General features: G+C 54.3%; 1 protein-coding gene across 1 annotated transcript in view; it reads left to right on the top strand.

The window, feature by feature from the left end:
- LOC130024575 (CAP-Gly domain-containing linker protein 1-like) overlaps window positions 1-20,869 on the top strand; it is a 94,496-nt gene extending 73,627 nt beyond the window's left edge. The window contains 2 exon segments of the mRNA XM_056115288.1: window positions 11,000-11,117; window positions 20,547-20,869. Coding sequence (XP_055971263.1) covers window positions 11,000-11,117; window positions 20,547-20,869 — 441 coding nt within the window.
- The last annotated feature ends 208 nt before the right edge of the window (window positions 20,870-21,077 follow it).

Genomic DNA, 21,077 nt, shown 5'->3' with positions numbered 1-21,077 from the left:
CGGCGTGCAAGGCCAGCGCCTTTCCCGCAACTTTATCATTTAGCCTCTCATCTCCCATTTTCGAAGGCAGATGGCACAGGGGTCTTTTATAAGGTCACACCCAGTGACCCCCGGGGGCACGGGGACATTCCCAGAGACAAGAGTCTCTGGTTACTGCTATTCAGGCATGGGGCGGGTGCCCGGGAGAGCGAGGTGAGCTGGAAGGAAGGGGAAGAGAGAAGGGACAGGCTGCCCAGGGAGACCCTGACGGACCTGCAAGGCTGAAGATGCTGGAGCTGGCCTCAAGCTCAAGCCAAGGCCTCATCCTTAAGGAAGCTCAGGCCAGAGCGGGCTGTGGAGGGGGCTGCCTCCAGCTCTGCAGAAGAGTCTCTGGATTCCCACGAGGCCCGAGGTCAGTGGAGCCCAGGTCCCGTCCAAGGATCTTCGGGAAGGTTTCATGACGTTTCTGCTGAGAGTCGCTGGCCCATATGCAAGGATGCAGCACTGCTCCATGTGCTTTGCCGAGGATCACTGCGAGCATGCCCGTGTCGGCCGGCCCCATCCCCTTCACGTCTCTTTTTCCTTTGCAGTTGCCGGAAACCTCCTCCTGCTACGCGCACAAGATCTCTGGCACCACCGCCCTCCAGGAGGCGCTGAAGGAGAAGCAGCAGCACATTGAGAAGCTGCTGGCCGAGCGGGACCTAGAGCGGGCGGAGGTGGCCAAGGCCACGAGCCACATGGGGGAGATAGAGCAGGAGCTGGCCCTGGCCGGAACGGGCACGACCAGGTGACGTCTGTGCAGACGGCAGTGCCGGGGCCGAGAGACGCCTGCGGTAGAGGCTGGGCGCGAGCTTGGTGCAGGCGGTGCAGGCAGAGGCCGTGGGTCCCCGTCTGCCGTCGTTGCGGTGGCATCCGGTGCGTGGTTTGATCGCATGCGCCTTCTGCTCGACCTCTTGGGGTTTAGGGAGTGCCGAGTTGTCCGCGCCGGTGCTTGCGTGGTGTGGTTCCCCTCTGGCCTTCCAGAAATGCCGTAGCTTAGGTGGGAGATGCATTCAGCTTGCCGTGGTGACAGGTGGCGATGCCAGCCCACAGAGGGCTGTTGGGGGCGGGCGAGGCCACTCACGCGCCGTTGCCTCTACAGCACGTCCTGGAGCTGGAGGCCAAGAACGACGAGCTGCGGGCCATGCTGGAAGCGACCGACTGGGAGAAGGTGGAGCTGCTGAACCAGCTGGAGGAGGAGAAGAGGTGAGGCCTTGCCCGGAGCTGGGGGCTCCCTCGGGTGGGGCACTCCTGGCCTTCCAGGGCTGTGAGAACCAGAAACCAACGGGTGCCCAGTCCTGAGCGCGGCCTCACCGGGAGGGCTGGGGGTGGAGCTCAGTGGAGCCAAGCCACCCCCGGCCCTCCCTGCTGTGTCCACCTGGCCTGGTATTCAGGAGGCCTGTGCTGGGTGGCAAGGAACTGTCCTAACCCAGTGGGGCCCTGTGGGAGTCCCTGTGGTTAAGTCCCAGGCGGGAGGAAACCCACAGTACTCATGGGGCACGACAGCAGACAGACAGGGCTCAGGCTAGGCTGCAGACAGACGGACGTGGTGCTCAGGCCGGGGTGCAGACAGACAGACATGGGGCTCAGGCCAGGCTGCAGACAGACGGACACGGGGCTGAGGCCTGGCTGCAGACAGATGGACACGGGGTGCTGGCCGAGATCGCCTTTTCAGATGGGCTCCCTGCAGTGTGGTGCCCAGGGGCACTGCCAGTGCCTGGCTCAGCCCCTCAGCTCCACATGCCGACTCGACAGTCACTGGGAGCCCCTCCCCCCCGCCCCCGAGTCGTTGGCTGCTTCTCCCCCAGGGGCTCAGATGTTGTCCTGATGTGGGGACAGGCGCTGGCTGGGAGGGACTGGCAGGCGCCGCGGGTCAGTTTTTAACCACCTCTGTTAGCTGCGAGGCAGAAAGGGTTGATATGACACTGCACCTGGCGTTGGCTCGGCCTAGCTTCCTCCTGTGGCCTGCGGGTACCACCCAGTGCTCGAAGGTGAGGGGACTCGCTGACTTTCTTTTTTTTCTTTTTGGGTCAACCCAGCGATGCTCAGGGGTTACTCCTGCCTCGGCACTCAGGAATTACTCCAGGCATTGCTCCAGGGTCCATAGTGGTATGCTGGGAATTGAACCTGGGTCGGCCACGTGCAAGACAAACGCCCTGCCTGCTATACTCTCGCTCTGGCCCTCCCCGACTCTCTCAGCCCTCCTGTGTGTGGAGCCGGGGGCTGGGTCAGGCGCATCTACAAGATGGTGGCCCTCATGGGGGGCAGCAGTGACGCCCCTCACAACGTCTCCCTCTCCCCCACAGGAAAGTGGAAGACCTCCAGTTCCGAGTCGAGGAGGAGTCCATCACCAAAGGCGACCTGGAGGTAAAGCCCGGGCAGGTCCCGGAGGCTTGCAGGGTGCAGGCAAGGATGCGGGGCGGCCTGGCCGATCCCGCCGGGACCACTTCTGCTGGAGACTCCGAATCAGACAGGGATACCTGGGGTCATGCACCTGGCAGGGCCCGGCTGACACATCTCTGCTCCTTGGGGCTGGAGGCTGCTCTTGATGAGCGTTTTTCTCTCGTTCTGACAGTCGGGTCTATGCCTTTGCCTCAGCTTTGATTTTCAGTCGAGCAGCACAAATCAAATCCTTTAGAACCCCGTTTTTGGGAAGCTTTTCCTTAAAACAAGAAGAAGCAAAGAGTCAGTTTGGAAAAGAAAAGTTTCTATTTCTGCTTCTTTTCCTTCCTGTTTTAAGTTCATGGAAATTTTGTTTTCCCACCAGAAGGAGGTGAAGTCCCTGCAGGCGGCCTCCGAGAAGCTCGCCAAGGAGAACGAGTGCCTGAGGACCAAGCTGGACCATGCCAACAAGGAGAACGCGGACGTGATCGCCCTGAGGAAGTCCAAGCTGGAGACGGCCATCGCCCCGCACCAACAGGCCATGGGCGAGCCGAAGGCATCCGTGAGCCAGGGCGTGGGTGCCGAGGCGGCTGAGCTGGCCGAGCTCAAGATGCAGATCGAGAGGCTACAGTTCGAGTACCAGCAGGAGGTGGAGAGCCTGAAGGCCCAGCAGGCGGCTGATCGTGCAGCGCACGCCTCCGAGCTGCAGACGCTCAGGTCGCGGCTGTTCAGGACGGCCCAGGAGCAGAAGAACAGCCTGGAGGCCGCACAGGCCAAGCTCGAGCAGATCGAGGACCAGCACCTGGTGGAGATGGAGGACGCCCTGAACAAGCTGCAGGAGGCGGAGACGAAGGTAAAGCACCTGGACGGGTTGCGGGCCGTGTGTAGTCAGCAAGCCCAGGCCCTGGCCAATGCCACGGCACAGCTGGAGGCCACCCAGCAGAAGCTCTTGCAGCTCGATGGGCTCTGGAAGGCCAGTTCCGAAGGTCAATTGGGAATGGAGAAGCTCAGGCAGCAGCTCCAGGTGGCTGAGCGGCAGACTCAGGAGTTAGAGAATGCAAAGCGGGCCGAGAGCTGCAGGTTGGTACTCGGGCGCCCTCGCCCACTTCCACGCTCGCTCCCTGCATGCTGTGTGTCAGTCTGCTCGCCGCCGTGTTCCGGCTTGGTGCTGACAGGTCTCCCGGTCACGTCCCGTGCGGTTCCCTCTGAGGGGACTGAGGAGTCGGCATGATTCGGGGGTTGTCATTGGTCCCCAGCACCTGAATGCCGTGCTAGCCTTGGCCCCGGCTAATCGGGCCCGTCTGGGGTCTTTCTGAAACAGAGAATTCTTCACGAGGCCAGTGAGAAAACAAGATAGGAGCCCCCAGAGCAAACCTCTGCCCCCCACCTCTTGGGCTCGCTGCATACTCACCGAGTTCGCCCAGACACTTGGGCTCGAGTCAGGCCGCGAAGGTCTTTCCCTGACCTTGCTGACCACCTGCTCGTGTGACGGGCTTTGCCCTCCTCTCCCCGAGGCGCCTCAGTTCCCAGCTGGTGCTCGATGCCTCTGAGCCTCTGAGCTCCCTCAAGGCTGGTGACGTGGCCCATCTTGGTATTTCTCATTGCCAGCCCCTCCCTCCCTGCAGCACAAGCCCCCGCGCAGCCCTGCTGAGATTTCATCCCTTTCAGCCTCTAACAGGTGCTTGGGCCAAGTCCGCCTTCCAGCATGGCCCCCTGCTGGCCACAGGCATGGACTCTCATGGTAGCCCTGACCCTGGGGAAGGACGAGACAGTGAGATCTGGGCCAAGCCGAGGAAGCTGCAGTTCTCACCAAGGAGCCCCGAGAGATGCCCTTTTCCTCCTATAGGATTGTGGTGGCAGGGATGTGCCCTCACCCCCCCCCCCCCGCTCCCCCCCGCGCTGCGCACTTTGTTGGAGAAACTTCTCTGTTGGCCAAGATGGAAGGGCTGTGGGTTTTGTAGACAGGACTGACAGACATAACAGAAGGGCCCCGAGATCCCTGGGAGTTCCCTTCAGGACTCAGGACTCCTTGGCTGGCATTCCAGAAACACCGGCTGAAACAAATGGAATCAATTCCTAGGACAGAGCAGGGGATAGCTGACCCACTTGTTCGCATCAAGATGTAACAAACATCAAGTTCGGGTGACTGCTGTCTAGGGGATTAGAGGTTCCTCATTTTAAATTTCATATTGAAACCCCTCAAACTTTTAAAGTCACAGAAAAGAAACTACAAGAAAGTAAATCTTGGGGGCCGGAGTGATAGTACAGTGGGAAGGGCATTTGCCTTGCACGCGGCCCACGTGGGTTCGATCTCCATCATCCCATAGGGTCACTGTCATTGTCTCTACCCTCCCGTTGTTTATCGATTAGCTCGAGCGGACCCAGTAACGTCTCCATTGTGACACTTGTTACTGTGTTTGTCATATGGAATACATCACGGGGAGCTTGGCAGGCTTGCTGTGCAGGCGAGATACTCTCGGTGAGCTGGCCGGGTTACTGCCAAGGAGAAATTCCTGAGCATTTAGGGTGACCGAAAAAGCCAAAAGGAAAAAAAAAGATAACCTTTTATTCCCTCCCTCCCCTCCCTTTCCCTTTCTTCCCTGTTTCCTCCCTCCCTCCTTCTTATGCTTAGCTTCCCTCCTCCCTTGCTTACTTCCTTCTTCCTCGCCAAGCCATGCTCTGGGCTCTGGGGTCCTCCCGCCCAGCAGTAGTGGGGCTTTTCAGCTTGGGGACCGATCTCAGTCTCGCCCAGTGGTGCTGCAGTTCCAACTCGGGCCTGGTGTGTACTCCAGCCCTTTGTGCCGTCTCCCCGGCCCTGGAAAGTCAGTCTTTCTCATAAGCTTTCTTATTTTCTGGTCACGCCAAAGTTAGGTCTAGAAAATGCCTCTGTTTGGGCCGTTTTCAATAACCACTAGACAGTCATCACCAGAACTGCCGGCGCCAAGGCCTTGGCTTCGTGAGCTTCAGGCAATCACGCTCACCTCACGCCTCTGTTCTTCGGGGTTGTGTTGGGTCATGGGCTTCTCATACGTGTTTTCTGTTTTGTTTTCCCCTTCCCGTTCCTGTTTGTCTCCTTGGTCCATTCACTCCATCCTTGTGACTCTGGTAGGCCGATAGCCTGGCCGAAGAGCTGCAGGGGAAGGGGCTAGCGCTTCGTAGTCTTCAGGAGAACTTGAACGAAAGCGGCCGAGCTGAGGGGCCGTGTGTGCGCGCGTGTGTGTGCATGTGTGTTTGTGTGTGCATGCTGGTGAGCAGAGCAGAGGGGCCGTGTGTGTGCGTGTGTGTATGTTTGTGTGTTTGTGTTGTGTGTGTGTGTTCGTGTGTGTGCGTGTGTGCTGGGAGCGGGCAGGGGGCCGGCGGCTGACGGTGGCCCCCGACTCCCCACAGGAGGAGAACGTGGACGTGAGCCGCAGCCAGTGCCAGGCTCTACAGGCCGAGCACGCCAAGGCCAGCGTGGAGATCCAGGGGCAGCACGAGGAGGCGCCGCAGGCCCTTCAGCAGCTGCTGCTGCAGGCGAAGGAGAAGCTGCAGGCGGTGCAGGCGGAGAACGGGAGACTGCTGCGGGAGGTGGCCGAGCTGAAGACACAAGCCGACAAGGCCAAGGTGGGTGGGCGCAGGGCAGCGCCACGGCTGATGGCGGCCGTCTCGGGGTCAGGCTCTGTTGGGGGGCCTTGGCCTGCAGCCGCAGACACTTCCCCCACCTGGCAGCGGCTGTGAGAGCAGGAAGGGGGTTGCTCCCGGGGCGCCCGGCAGAGCATGCGGAAGCCCAGGGACCCCAGCTTGCGTTTTCCGTTTTGTTTTGAGCTTGTTCAGTAAGTTCAGGCCTTCGTGTTTTCACTTGATTGCTCAAAGGCATTTTTTAGTGTGTATCAGAGAAATGTTAAGGTTTGAGTCTCAGTGGAGAGAAATAGAGCGGCTGGAACTAGTGCAGCAAGAGGGCACTTGCTGTGCACGTGACCCACCGGGGATCCCCAGCATCCCCCATGGTCCCCCAAGCACCCAGGAGGAAGCCGTGACCTCTTCCGGGTGTGAACCCCAAAACAAAAAGGAAAAGAATGTACACACACATATATGTGTGTACATACATAACATGTACCTATGTGTCCATCTTTATATACATACAACAAGTGCATTTGAATACATATGTACGTATTTGGATACATTTTTAGTTTTACATGCTTTATATCATGTATAGTTTATATATTAATGTGTATGCGTATACATATATGTGCTTGTATGTATATGTGTGTATACATATCTATAAGCCAATGGAAAGAAAACGGAAGCGGGGTTACATCAAAGGAAACCAGGGCTGCTGAGTGGTGGCCGTGGCCTGTGTGTGTGTTGGTGCCCGGCCTCTTTCTACCACGCACCGCAGCCAGGGCTACGTCTCCTCTCTGGACCACCTGCTGGCCCAGTTCTGTGGCCAGCAGCCTCGTGTGCATGCTCAGGTCAGTCCCATTCCGGTAACATGGCCGTCAGCGGTCAGCTTCCCAGCACATGCCAGTAGCCTGCTGCGGCTCATGGTTGCTGAGCTGGACAGAGAAGATAGCCCTTGCTGCAGAAAGTTCTGGAAAGTACATGGCGGTTCAACTGTGGTGTGCATTGAGACTCAGAACTGAAAACGCACAACCCGTTGCTGCCGCGCAGGGAGAGCAGGTGAGGGAGACCCTGACCCGTGTGCGGCCAGTCCTCCTGGAGCCCCTGGGCCCCTCCCAAATGACTGCAAACACTGCCCTCCCATTGTTCATCGATTTGCTCGAGCGGGCCCACTAATGTCTCCATTTTGAGACTTGTTACTGTGTTTGGCAAGAAAAAACTGTTGACTTCAGTCTCCAAAGATTGGTGGATTCGTCTGGATTTTCTATAAAGTGTATAACTTTTGGGACTAAGTCCATTTCCTGCCTCTGTTTGTCCCTGTGAAAATCGTTTGACAAGCAGTGGTTGCTTTTCCCTTCCCCTCCTGCACAAAGTTCCAAAACAAAATACTTTTTGTAGTTCTTTGAATTGTATTGAAAACTAGTTTTTGAATGCATCCCTTCTAGGACAGAGTGATGCATTTTATAATAGAAGAATTGAAGTGGGGGGAAAAATCTTATGCCCCAATGTCAAGATCCAACTGTACTTACACCTTCCGGGGAGCTGTCAGGAATCATTTCAGACGGCATTTCAAAAATCAAATCGGCTGATAGTAGAATGGGTAGGGTGCTGCCTTGTACTCGGCCAACCCGGGGTTGATCCCCAGCATGCCGTATGGTCCTCCGGCCCTGCCAGCAGTGATCCCTGAGCACAGAACCCTGAGCGAGACCCGAAAACCAGCAGGTGTGGGGCCCCCATCCACAAAATAGGCAGGTAGTAATGTTGACGCTAAGAAGCTAACTGTGTTTGAGCCTCTCCATCCTGAGTCTGTGTGTGCGTGTGTGTGTGAGTGTGTGCGCGTGCGCGTATACACGCGTGTGCAGGTAAGACTACTCTGCCATTTTCATTTCTGGTATTTAGGCCACATGAAGTGCTTGGCTTGCGTGTGCCTGCTTGATCTCATTCTTGTTTCCATTCTTCCCCGCTTTTTGTTTCTGCAGTCCTTAACTTGCTTATTAAGCTCGGCCAAAGAAGAGATGGAGCTGATGTCAGAGGATCGCAGGGCCCTGAGGTCAGAGAATGAATTGCTGGCGAAGGAGAAGCTCTCTCTGAAGTCCGAGAGAGGGTGGTTTCAATTGAAACTCAGAGAAGCGGAGGCCAAAAACTCTTCGCTGCGGGAAGAGCAGAGGAAGCTCTGGCTGTTGAACCAAGCGATTCGCTTGGATAAGGAGAAGGTCATCGAGGCCAGGTGGGCCGCGGAGAAGCTCTGCCAGCAGGAGCGGCTCCGCCGAGAAGCCCTCGAGGCGCAGAAAGAGAAAGTGCTGGAAGAGGGCAGGGCGGTGCAGGAGGAGCTCCAGAGGGTGGGCGCGGAGAAGGACGCACTGCAGGTCGCCAAGCTGGGGCTGCAGGCCCTGGTGGAGGAGCTGCAGATGAGCAAGAGCAGCCTGGTGGCCGAGTGTAAGAAGGGCCTGGAGGAGAGGGGCCAGCTGGAGGAGCATGTCAAGAAGCTGGTTCTGGACAACCTATCCCTGGCCAAGGACAAGGACAACATCATCCAGAAGCTGCAGTGCTCCTACGAGGAGCTGGGTCGGGATCAGAAGTCGCTGGTGCAAGAGATCGAGGAGCTCACGGCTGAGAAGGAGGAGGCCGCCCGCGTGGAGTCGGCCCTGCGTGAGCAGCTGAACAGCCTTGGCTCTGAGAAGGAGCTGCTGGGCCAGAAGGCCACGAAGCTCCAGCGGCAGCTGCACTGGCTGCTGAAAGACCAGGCGCTGCTGGAGGCGCAGCAGACCGAGCTGCTGGCCGAGCGGGAGGCGTCCCTGCAGGCCCTGGCCTCCCTGGAGGACGCCAGGAACACCAATGCGATGATGCAGAGTAAGGTGGGTGATGGTAGTGACCAGGGCTGTGTAGGCCCGGCCTCAGCCCTGAGAGAAACCATATCCTGGGCCATAGTGATAGCACAGCGGGGAGGACGTTTGACTTACACACCGAATTCCCAGGTTCAATCCCCGGCATCCCATATGGTCCCCTGAGCACCGCCAGGAGTAATTCCTGAGTGCAGTTGTAGGTCAGCCAGTGCCCTCTGAACTCACAGCCCCACTTTCCCGGGCTCGAGTGACTGCTGACAGCCTGAGCTGTTCCACCCTAGCCAGGAGTGATCCCTGAGCACAGAGCTAGGGTTTAGTCCCTACCCCACCGGGTGTGGCCCCCAAACAAACCAAACTGACTACCCACAAAGGTTCTAGATAAGCATGTATACATACACAGACATGTATATATGTATATATGCGTGTATGCTTCAAAAGAGTCGGGGAATATCTACCATTTAAAATATCCGAGAATGATGCCGGAGCAATAGCATAGCAGTTAGGGTGTTGGCCTTGCACATGGCCAACCCAGGTTCCATCCCCGGCATCCCATATGGTCCCCGAAGCACCGCCAGGAGTACTTCCTGGGTGCAGAGCCTGGAGTCACTCCTGAGCAACGCTGGATTGTGACCCAAAAACCCCCTCCCCAAATTAATTGATTCATTAAAATAACAGAAACCAAAAAGAGGGAAGCTGAGGAAGAAGGGGCTGTGCTCCCCTGGCGCCCGTGAGAACCAGGGGCCGCGCACATGCTGCCGGAACCCCACCCCCATACGCTCCCAGCACAAGAGGTGATGCTTAAGGAGTGAGAGGCCCCATGAACAAGGACACATCCCTTCAGTCAAGGGGTCACGTCCTTGCCAGAGCCCTCCAATGCCCTTCCTCTTGCTGCTCTCCCAGAACCTGGGCTTCGGGCTCCCATCAAATTGGCAAATCTTTACTTTGCCAGATTCGAACACCACTTAGGAGGGCTTCTTCCCTGCCAGGAAGGTTCAGTCGCAAACGGAAACGCCCACCAGCATGTGGCTTTTCCAGCCTCTTTGCGCATGCTCTAGGCCCAGAGCTGGGGGAGTCTGGTCCTCTGGGCTGCCTTCCTGCTTCTTGCTCCTGTCAAGGGAGACAGCTGGGTGGGGTCCTCCGGGGTTTGCACACCTGGCTGCAGTCCGGTGCCTGCACCTACCATCACCAGGCTCGGGTCTGGCCTGCAGCAGGAGTCTGCCTTGGGGCCTCCTTGATGTCTCTCCTTCCCCAACACCCCTTCCATCCCACCCGGGTCTGCAGCGCTTTATCGTTTGAATCCTCTCCAAGGAAGGGGACCATATGGGTCCCAGTGCCCTGAGGAGTTCCCGCACACCCTCACTTCCTGCACTTCTGTACTTAACAGCCGGTGGCCCTGGAGGGCACTTGTGGGCTGAAGTGAACTTTGCATGTGGGCTGTGCAGGTGGACCCTGTATGGGTTTGTTGGGAACTGAACATTTCCATGTTTTGTTTTGTTTTGTTTTGTTTTCAGATGGAGGAAGAGAGATCTGCGTTTCTTGGCTCTAGTGTGGGATGGCCTGGGCACTCTCAGAGACTGGCCATCAGAACTTGCCCTGAGGGAGAAAAAGAATCAGTCTGTTTTTCTGGTTTTATTTACACTTTCTTTGGGGGCCACACCTGGCGATACTCCAGGCTTCCTCCTGGCTCTGCACTCAGGAATCACTCCTGGCTGCTCTCCGGTGGCCCCTATAGGATGCCAGGGATCAAACCTGGGTTGGCTGCGTGCGAGGCAAGCACCTTTCCCGCTGTGCTATCACTGAGACCCAACGCGCCTGCCAGTTTTCAAGTGAAACATGAATGTTTGTGCCTACAGTCATGCTTGCTTTTGTAAAGTGGGATTTCCCCCCGCCCCATTCATTTGAAAGAAGTGAGTTTGTCTTTGTAGGAGAGGGAAGACCCCTCTTGACTCCCTGCTCTGAGAAGAACCGAGGGGTACCAGCATCTCCTCCTGGGGTCTTCCCTGGGCACCCGGGAGCTTGCGCTCAGGAAGGGAAAGAGGAGCTCTGGCTGCCTCCAACCCTGGGGCGGGGACTGGAAGCGGGGCCCAGCCTCCTCTGTGGCGGGCTCCCATGGCTCCCGCAGATGGCTCACCGTCTCACGCTCTCCTTGAACACAGATTGATTTCCTGAATTCCGTGATTGTGGACCTCCAAAGAAAGAATCAGGACCTCAACATGAAAGTGGAGATGATGTCCGAGGCGGCTCTCAAAGGGAACGGGGACGACCTCAACAATTACGACAACAAAAACTTTGGCCCGGCCACCTCATTCTCTGCACTCTGCAGAAATCTCCAGCAGTTCCTGGATTAGATAGCAAGCTACTTGTGAAACACCTACAATAACCAATTTACTGTCTTTACAAAGTTTATTTTTTTCCACTGTGGTTTTAGATGAATGTATGATGAGAAATTCAACATTAATAATTTTGGATTTTCTTATCAGAAAAAATTAAATGAAGGACCTGAACCATCAGAAGTTTATCATCCAGTCTGAATCTCTTTATGTTCATTTGAATGTTTTCTAGTTCTGTAAAACGTGATAAATAATGTACCATCAGGGCTACATGGATTATAAGAACTTCTATAATTGTATATATGCTTTTGATGTATTTTCCTCTGGAGATTATCAAGTGTCTCACCAGTGAAAGATCGTAATCCATTGACATTTTGAGTAATAAACACGATTGAAATTGTTTCACAAACTATGTAAAGCAGTACTAAAATTAGAGCAAACAATGTTCTTTATCTACTTGAATAAAATTATTTCCTTTTTGCCAGTGATAACTGATTATTCTCCGGTTTATTTATAAAAGATTTTTGGCTAGCAATCAAGAACTATAGAGTCAAATAAGCCAAAGAGTTTCTACAATGGAATTCTGATACACCAATTTCTTTTTGTTTCTTTATGTTTGTGCCACACCTGGTGATGTCTTAGGGCTTATTCATGGCTCTGCACTCAGGAATCACTCCTGACAGTGCTTGGGCAGACTATACGGAACGTCAGGGATTGAAGCCAGATTGGCCAAAGCACATGCCCTACCAGCTGAACTATTGCTCTGTGCCTGTATGCCATTTTCTTAAAAGTGTTTATCTTGGGCTAAAGAGGTAGTACAGTGAGTAGGTTTCTTATCTTGCATGTGGCTGATCTGGGTTCAATCGCAGGAATCCCATCCAGTCATCTGTGCCCCGGCAGGAGCAATCGCTAAGTGCAGAGGCAGGAGTAAACCGTAAGAAGCACTGGGTTGGGGGTATGGTGCCACCAGCAGGTCTCTCTGTACCTGTGAGGTGAGTGCATCAGCAGTCTGATGGCGCCTTCAGACTTCCAGGTACCCCCAAATTGCTGCTGTGCCTTGGGCCAGACCCCGAAAACGTGGGGCAGAGTTTACCAAGAAATTAAACAGGCAAAAGTTAGGTATGTGGGAGACACACACACAAACCACCTTCAGTCCAGCTATATAATTGGAGGCATGGCCTCTCTAGTTTCTGATTGAACTGCTTAACGGCCATGATCCCAGAGACTCAGAAACAAATCTCGAAACCCAACAGCTTTTGGCAGAAATGTGTCCAGTCCCTGAAGTAAGTTACAGGCACTGGGCCACCCCAGGTGGGAATAGATTTCGTGCCTTGGCCCGTTCCCCCTGGCAGCCCACTGGCCGCCATCCTCCAGAGGCCACTGGACAGTCAGGTTTGGGCTCACAGTGACGAGACACGTAGGGCCTCACGGGATGTGGGTGGAGCTGGCCCTTTCCTCCCCAACGAGACCCCAAGTCGTCACCCACAAATGGCCTCTCTGGCTGCTGATTTCATCTTGGAACCCAGCAGCTTTTGGCAAGAAATTCCTCCAGATGTAATGGTTGAAATTGTGGAATTTCAAAATCGTGCAGCCACTACTGCAGCCACGCGATGTCATATGTTATTCATAACCAGGAGTAGAAAACAAATTGTCTACTGTTGCCTTTACAGCAGATCTGAGCACCAAATAATAATGGTGGGTCCGGTGTCAAAATATTGAATATAATCAAAGCAGAGAGAGTAATATGGAAATTATCTCCTCTACAGGTAGGGGGAGGGTGTGGGATGGGTCTATACTGGGATTTTTGGTGGTGGAGAATGGGCCCTGATGAAAGTACGGGTGTTTCATTTTATGACCAAGACTTAAACGCGAAAGTTTTGTAATTGCTCTCATGGTGATTCAATCAATAAAATTATAAAAAATGAAAAGAAAACCACTGGGTGAGGTTTAAAAGCAAAAAAAAAAAAAAAACCACAAAACAAACAAAACCTTTCTTGCATTATTGCAAAGCTTCCTAGTCAATGTACCTTAAAATGAATGCTTTCAGTGATTCTTCACAAGACAAAAATGAAGGGACACCAAGCAGTACAAACACCATCAATCCATAAAGTCTGGGAAAGAACTGGACATTGCTATATTATTAACCCAAAATGAACAGAACCAAATATGCTTATAAGCTCCAACTCCTGTACGTTTGAAGCACATGTCCTCACGTTGAGATTTCTGGAAAAAGAACTTGAGTAGGACTGTTACTTTCAGCCTTCATAATACCCAATAGCAGTCCTTGACCTTAGAATCTATGGTAGGGAATTCAAACGGTCTATACATGAATCATGGTTACTTTGCAGGATATCCAAATATTATTACATCGTACTGTGAGTATTCTGTAATACTACGTTGTAAGTAAGTAAACTGGAGATTGGAGAGAGAGCCCTGGGGCAAGGCTGATGCCTAGCAAGCAGCAAACCCAGATTCTTTTCCCTGGCATTTCATAGGGTCCCCAGTATCCCCTCCAGGAGTGATGCCTGAGCAGAGCCCAGAGGAGCCTCAGCACTGCTGGATATGATTCCCAAGTCCCTTCACAAATATAAGTAAGCACCCATTTTGTGGAATATGATATATATGGTCTCAGTCCTCCCGTTGTTCATTGATTTGCTTGAGCGGGTCCAGTAACGTCTCCATCGTGAGACTTGTTGTTACTGTGTTTGGCATATTGAATATGTCAAGGGTAGCTTGCCAGGCTTTGCCTTGCGGGCGAGATACTCTCGGTAGCTTGCCAGGCTCTCTGAGAGGGGCGGAGGAATCGAACTCGGGTCGGCCATGTTGGCTGCGAGCAAGGCAAACGCCCTACCCGCTGTGCTATGGCTCCAGCCCATAATACACACACACACACACACACACACACGAGATTGATATCCAAGGCTAGAAAAATGGAGGCCAGGAGGCCTTGTCAATGATTGGAAAAAACCACACGTGTAAAGGACAGAGGATGCTTAGGATAGAGTAGGGACCAGTATGGCAATAATGGTTGTGATGTAGGCAGGTAGATGGGGAAAGGCACTTTGCAATGAAACAAAGTTTCATGGAAGAAGAATTCTAGGAATGAGCCACCTTGTTGATACAGAAAGCAAAGGCCCGATAAGACCATCCGCAGACCCTGAGGATAAAGGCCTCCTCCCCATGAAATTCCTCTTTTTGGACCTCCCTGGTAACCTCCTTAGCAACGGACTTTTACCTGGGAAGAAGCCCTACGTGGGGGCAGGTTGGAGAAACCCTATAAAGGCCACCTTGAACAAAGGAGCCCATGTGCTGCTTAATTCCTGCACTCTGTATGGTCCCCGGAGCACCGCCAGGAGTGTTCTCTGAGCACAGAGCCAGGGGTAAGCCCCGAACACCGCCAAATGTGCCACAAAAAAGAACTATCTTGTTACAGATTCGTTTTCTGCATGTACTGTTATGACTAAGGAGAACAAAAACTTCAACCAGAGTATCAGGAGAAAAAGACATACTTCAACAGGATGGAAAAAATCTTGAACTGAGGTGGGGCAGATAGGCCCAGAATTTGAACTTCCTGCAGAAATGCAAACGAAAGTCAGAATGAAAAGGACAAATAGCGGAAGTGCAGGATAGCACAGCGGGCAGGGAACTTGCCTTGTTTGAGGCCAACCCAGGGTCAATCCCTGATCCCCAGCATCCCAGGTGGACCCTCCCCCGCCAGGAGTGATCCTTGAGCGCACCGCCAGGAGGAAGCCCCTCACATCACCAGGTGTGGCCCCAAAACAAAAGAAAAGAAAAAGGCAGATGGGCCTAAGCATATCTGAGCTTTGCTCTGAAGTCTGGGGCCACAGGGAGCACAGGTTTTGCAGGAGGCAGAGTTCCCTCCCTCCACCCAGCCCCCAGCAAGGAGCCAGGAGTATCCGCAAGGCCAGCCCACTGCCAGGCTGCAGAAGATGGAGGACACAAGGAAGGGAAATGCGTTTCTCATGAAATCTACTGTGCTGTAATTCCGTGTGACACAGCGCATCCCCGCCCCACCCCCACCAACTGTTCTGGTTGCGGGGAGACCCCCTCCTCTGTACTCTTGAGTGGCGATTGTCGGGGTCTGCTGCGCGTCCACGGTTGCCTCCCATCTCAGGTCCTTCCATCTACTCATCCTCCCAGCCCCCCACAGCTGGTCCCAAATGGTCGGTTCATCCCTGGTGCTATTTGCAGGAGACAACTCCCAAGTTGGGGGTACACAGACACCAGAGTCCCATCCTCCCCCGCGCTCCCCACAACGCACAGCCCCCCAGAATCAAGGCTGGCGCCCCTGGCTTGAGGAGGAACCATCCGTCAGAACGGGAACCAGTTTTTTGTTTCATTTTGGTTTTGTTTTTTAAGACACTCGTCTTGGCATGCAACTTAGTGCTGGAGCGGTAGCACAGCAGGGGAGGGCCTTGCACGCGGCCGACCCGGGTTCGATTCCCAGCATCCCATATGGTCTCCTGAGCAACACCAGGAGTAATTCCTGAGTGCAGAGCCAGGAGTAACCCTGTGCATCGCCGGGCGTGACCCCCGGCAAAAGTAAATACATAAATAAATTTTAAAAAATAAATGGCCCATTTAACCACTTGTCCATTTCCCTCTGCTGTCTCATCACCTCTGTTCCCCTTCTCCCCCTATGTCCCAGGAATGTTTATGCAGCCATCCATGGAAAGTCATTCTTTCAGGGGCTGGGGAAGTCGTAGAACTGGTACTATCTTGTCTTGTACACAGCTGAACTGGGTTCAATCCCTGGCACCCCATGTGGTACCCTGAGCCCAGAGCCATGGTAAACCCTGAGCATGGCCAGGTGTGCACCCATCCACCCCGAAGGAGGAAAAAAACTTTCAGTGAATCTAAGGAACAAATAATGACTTTATTTTTTTTGTGGGAGTAAAAAAATTTAAAACTATTAAAAAATTTTAAAACAAATATTGAACTGTTTCTTCTCGTTAATCATGGCAAGCTGTGTCTGATTCAGAAATCTGAAGACAACTCCATTGTAGCTAATCTCAGGATCTTCATCGGCAGGTAGAGATTGTAAAGGATTCAGATGTAGATCTGAGTGTGATGGTACATAAAGTGCTAAAAGGAATTTGCTCTGCTCTCAGGTTGAAAGCCTAGAAGGGTTTAGGTCCAGTTTCCCTGGGTTCATGCAGAAACCGCTGCCTGCCCCCAAGGGCCTTGTTGGCGTGCAGTCCTGATGGCGGAGGCTCTCTCCATCCTGGGCTCCCACATGGAGGCGCAGAACTGCTGCCTCTGAGAGAGGACGTCGCCTACACTCACACAGCCCCTGGGTTTGCTGCGGGTTTTCCCCAGACTGTAGTTATCTCCAGCTTAGCTGCACACGATGTGTGCCAAAGGTGTGTCTCTGCACTTTGTGAAAGTCAGCGTTTCTTTCGGGAGCTTGTCTCCAAGTTAGGTTTTCAGACAGGTTGAAAACAGGTCCAGATCTGTCGGGATGGGAGATTTGTGATGAAAGTAGATAATGGACCAAACATGATGACCTCTCAGTGTCTGTATTGCAAACCATAATGTCCAAAAGTAGAGAGAGAGTATGGGGAATATTGTCTGCCATGGAGGCAGGGGGAGGGTGTAGAAGTGGGGCGGTATTCCTGGGAGATTGGTGGTGGGGAATGTGCACTGGTGGAAGGATGGGTGTTTGATCATTGTGTGATTGTAGCCCAAACATGAAAGATTGTAAGTTTCTCATGGTGATTCAATAAAAATAAATAAATAAATTTAATAAATAAATAAATAAATAAATAAATAAAAGAAAACAGGTCCAGCTGCGGAAGGCAAGGCCAGTCCTGCCCTGCTCCGACCACTGCTAAAGCCCAGAGCAGACGGGGGCGGGGTGGTCCTGTTCGGCGTACCCCACTTCCCTGACGTCCAAGGACAGATACCAGAACCAGAATGTCAGGCTCGGGCTTTGGTCAGGAACTCTGCGGGTCCGGGAGGCAGCGTCCGCGGTCCTGAGGTCACTGTGTGTGCTGATTTCTGGCTGTCTCTGCGCTCACGCGCTGCCATGCTCACCTCACCCTCTCTTTTTCCTCCCACTCCTGCTTCCTTTGCTCTATCTGTGTGTCTTTGATGGAAAGACTAAAGAAACTCTATCCACGTTATAATAAATTTCAAATTTTTTTTAGTTTCTAATATTTGGTCCTTGTTTTTTGCGTTTTGAAAGGCTGCCCAGTAACACTTTAAGGCATTTGCATCATGACTGAGATTTATTTCTTATGAAAGTCGTAAGGAAAGAATCTGGATAGTGTGATCCCTTGGGAAAGGTTTCTGGCCCCGGACACCTCCCTTCCGGCTCTCCTCCCTCTGCTGTTGCTCATGACACCAAATCTAAAGCATGTGGCTTTAAAGGGGCCCACGTATTTGTGACTCAGGCATCGGTAAAGAGGCCCGATGTCCTCCAGCCACTTGTGGATTGCACGGTAGAAGTCAGAGCTGAGAAGAGACCAAAGGAATTAGCCATGAGGACTGGTCAGCAGGAGCAGCTGCCGGGGTCTGTTTGGCCGTGTCCATGTAGGGGTCGCCACACGTGCCCACTCGAGGAAAGGCTGCCAGGTGATTGTGCAATGTTCCAGGCTTGTGTCAGGAACACGCCAAGGAATCTGCCCTCCCCTCCTGCCTCAGAGCTGATGGCTCAGGCTAGTTGGATAGTCCTGACCAAAGAATGGGAATGTGGGACTGGAGCGACATTCCAGCGTGGAGAGCGTTTGCCTTGCACACGGCCAACTTGGGTTCGATCCTTGGCATCCCATATGGTCCCCCAAGCACTGCCAGGAGTAATTCCTGAGTGCACAACCAGGAGGATCCCCTGAGATCTCTCAGTATGACCCCCTCCTCCCCCCCAAAAATTGGAATCTGCTCACGATCACGATCACAACCATCCTGTTGTTCGTCGATTGCCTCGAACAGGCCCCAGTAATGTCTCCTTTGTCCTAGCCCTGAGAATTTTTTAAAAAGTGCCATATTCAAGGCTCTTTCAGGGTTAGTAGAATGAGCCTCATCATTGTTACTGGTATTTGGCATATTGGGTAAGCCACGGGGAGTTTGCCAGACTCTGCCGTGTGGGCAGGTTACATTCGGTAGCCTGCAAGTTTGTCCAAAGAAAGAATGAGATAATAAGATGCTTCCGGGAGCTGGGTTTTATAGTGTCTGGGTCTTGGCCGTTGATGGGATTACAGGGCACAACGGGGCCAGTTGGTGGGTGTAACCTCTGCCTACTGGAATATGGAGGATCTGAGTGGAGGATGCTCAGCCCCAATCTGAGCAGGCTTGGAGATCTCAGCCCCAGGACACGCATGCTTTTGTTCCTCTGCCAGTACCTTCATGCCTGTGGAGAGTGGTCTCAGCATGGTGGTGGCTGGTTGTAGAGGTCTTCGGCTACCAGAGCCCTGGTCGGGGTGGGGAGGGAAACTCAACCTGCTCCCCTCCAAAGGGTCCCGGCGAGGACAGCCAGGCGCGGGGGCAGGAGACTCTGCTCATTTTCCTTAAACCCCTTCACTTTGAATAAACATTTAAAATCAGACTTTCTAAGTATGTGTTAGATTTAGAGCAAGGAACTCTTAAAATAATCTTATGGTGGGATCAGTTACCAAATAAGTTTGTTTTGTTTTGCTTTGGGGACACAGTGCTCTTCAGTCATTCCTGCCTCCAGAGACCATGCAGTGCTGGGGACCAACCCAGCTCTCCTGTCTGTGAAGCGTAGACCCCAGCCCAGCCCCAAACCCATGCCATAGGAAAGTCAAGATTCCTGACCCACAGGGTCGCATCAGAGATTTCCTTTCCACTAAAATGCTCTTATTTCCACCTACACAAGATCCTATTCCCTAGCGAGGTGTTGCTCATGTAATAGCTTAACTGCACAGAAGTCCACCCTTTCCGGTGTATTTCCAGCCCTTGGGTGTTGAATTCAGGAGATCTCTGTTAGTCTCAGATTCTTTGCTTTCTATTTAATGATCTGGAGTGTAAGTGTGAGCCAGGCGCTGAGAGAAATACACACTTCTCTTTTCATCTCTGTGAGAATTCCCGTTTGCCGTAAACCCATGAGAATTCTGTAATGTGTGTGCGGATATCTTGGGTCTCACTAACCAGACATACATTCTGCCATTTCAAACGTGGGCCTCAGTCTGCGATTCCTCCTGTCAGTTTTGGGAGGCATCTGACACTCGGAACATGCTCTTCGTTCACCCACTCACCCGGGGACCAGAGAGACTCGGCTTGTTGCTGTAAGTTACGCCTCATTCAATGTGTCACCTGCCCGCATCACTGGTGCTATGGCCCAGAGCATGTGATCTAAACATGCATGACCCAGTGCCGCAAGGTGGGTTGGAGGGAATACCCAGTGGCCCTCCCAGCTTCTCCCAGGGGTGCACATTCCCTCCATCCCCAAGGCACACAGATTGGAACTACTGAGTAGGACACGAACATCCACTGCTGTCCTGGACCCCAGACTTTTATGAGATCCCCCACTTCACACGCACCTCTGTCTGTCTCCCAATATGCATCCCAGGAGCCACACTTCTGTCCCCTCTCATGTCCTTTCCAGGCTGTGGCATTGCCCAGTCTTGACTGAACGTCCGTCCCCACCCTGTGCTACCCCCCACACGTCCTTTTGTGTTTGTTTTAATTGTTGTCATTTCTTGGTAATAATTTATTCAAGAAGTAGCACTTCTTCCTGGGATTAGGTATTTAAAAGACACACAGGCAAACTTTTTCTCCCTCACAGTCAGTAAAATTTCACTAAACTTGTGTAAGCATCAAAGCCTGGGCCCCTCCCCCCGCAATAGTCCTGGGAGCCGTTGAGCGGGGGTTCTAGGGCAGTTGTGCACTGGCCTCTCTCTGGGTTGATTTCTGGTACAGGAAGGGAAGTCGAGGCCCCAGGGGCCATGAGGACCCTCAGGGCCTGTGACCAGCAGTCCTTGGCCAGCGGGCTCTAGGAGGCTCAGTTGGCTGGGGGTTTTCCCACCTGGAGTGGAGGGCGCCCCCTATCAGGCGAGGGAGTGCGTGGTGAGTCTGGGGCGGGGGCGCTGCAGCGGGGACAGCCCCCTGCCGGCAAGTGCAGGCCGCCCGGGTCGCCTCCGACCCCCATCTCCTAGACCGCGCTGTGCAGGGTGCCCCCCCCCCCCACGAGGGAGATGAGGAGCCCAAAGCCTGAGCCCAAGGCCACCGCTGGACCCAGACCCAAAGCCGCACGCCAGGGGCCCCCGCCCGCCCCGCCCGAGGGACCGGGATCCCAGGCCGCCTTCCAGTCCTGCCGCCCCCGCCCCCGCCGCTAGAGCCCCGCGGACAGATGCCTCAGGACTGAGACCCCCGCGCCGGGGGTCCGCGCCCTGAGCCCATGACTCGCGCGCCCTGCGCTTCCCGCCGCCCGCCGCGGCCCCCAGGAAAGACGGTCACGTGGCCTCGATGTGCGCCTCGATGGGCGCGGGGGGCTGGGGTCCGCCCCGCGCGGGTAGACGGGCGCAGGGGATCGCCCGCCTGGAGTCGCGGGCCCTGCTCCGGCCCCGCCAACTCACCTGGAGCCACGGAGCTTGGGCATCTGGCCGGAGGCCCCCCAGGGACCGCTGCGCGGGCAGCGCCACCTCCTGCGGCTCCACAGCCACGGGCCGGCCCCTGAGGGGCGGGCAGGGAACCTCTGGACAGGGGGACACGGCCTGAGCGAGGCGCTGTTGGGTGCCGGTGGGCGGGACCCCCCGCGCCAGGCAGGGCCCCGCACCTGTGCAGTTCGCACGGCGGCCAGCAGAGGGCGCCGTGAGCCGCTCACCGGCCTGCTGGGGCTGCTGGTCGGTCCCTCACTGGGCAGGACCCGGTGATGGCCAGGGGAACCCGAGGACCCCCTGAGACCGCTCCCAGGAGCCGGGGTGGG

This window comes from Sorex fumeus, unplaced genomic scaffold (genome assembly GCF_029834395.1).
Source record: "Sorex fumeus unplaced genomic scaffold, SorFum_2.1 ptg000029l, whole genome shotgun sequence".
NCBI classification, from domain to species: Eukaryota; Metazoa; Chordata; class Mammalia; order Eulipotyphla; family Soricidae; genus Sorex; species Sorex fumeus.
Note: the sequence above shows the minus strand (reverse complement) of the source record. Positions and strands in the feature narration are given on the sequence as shown.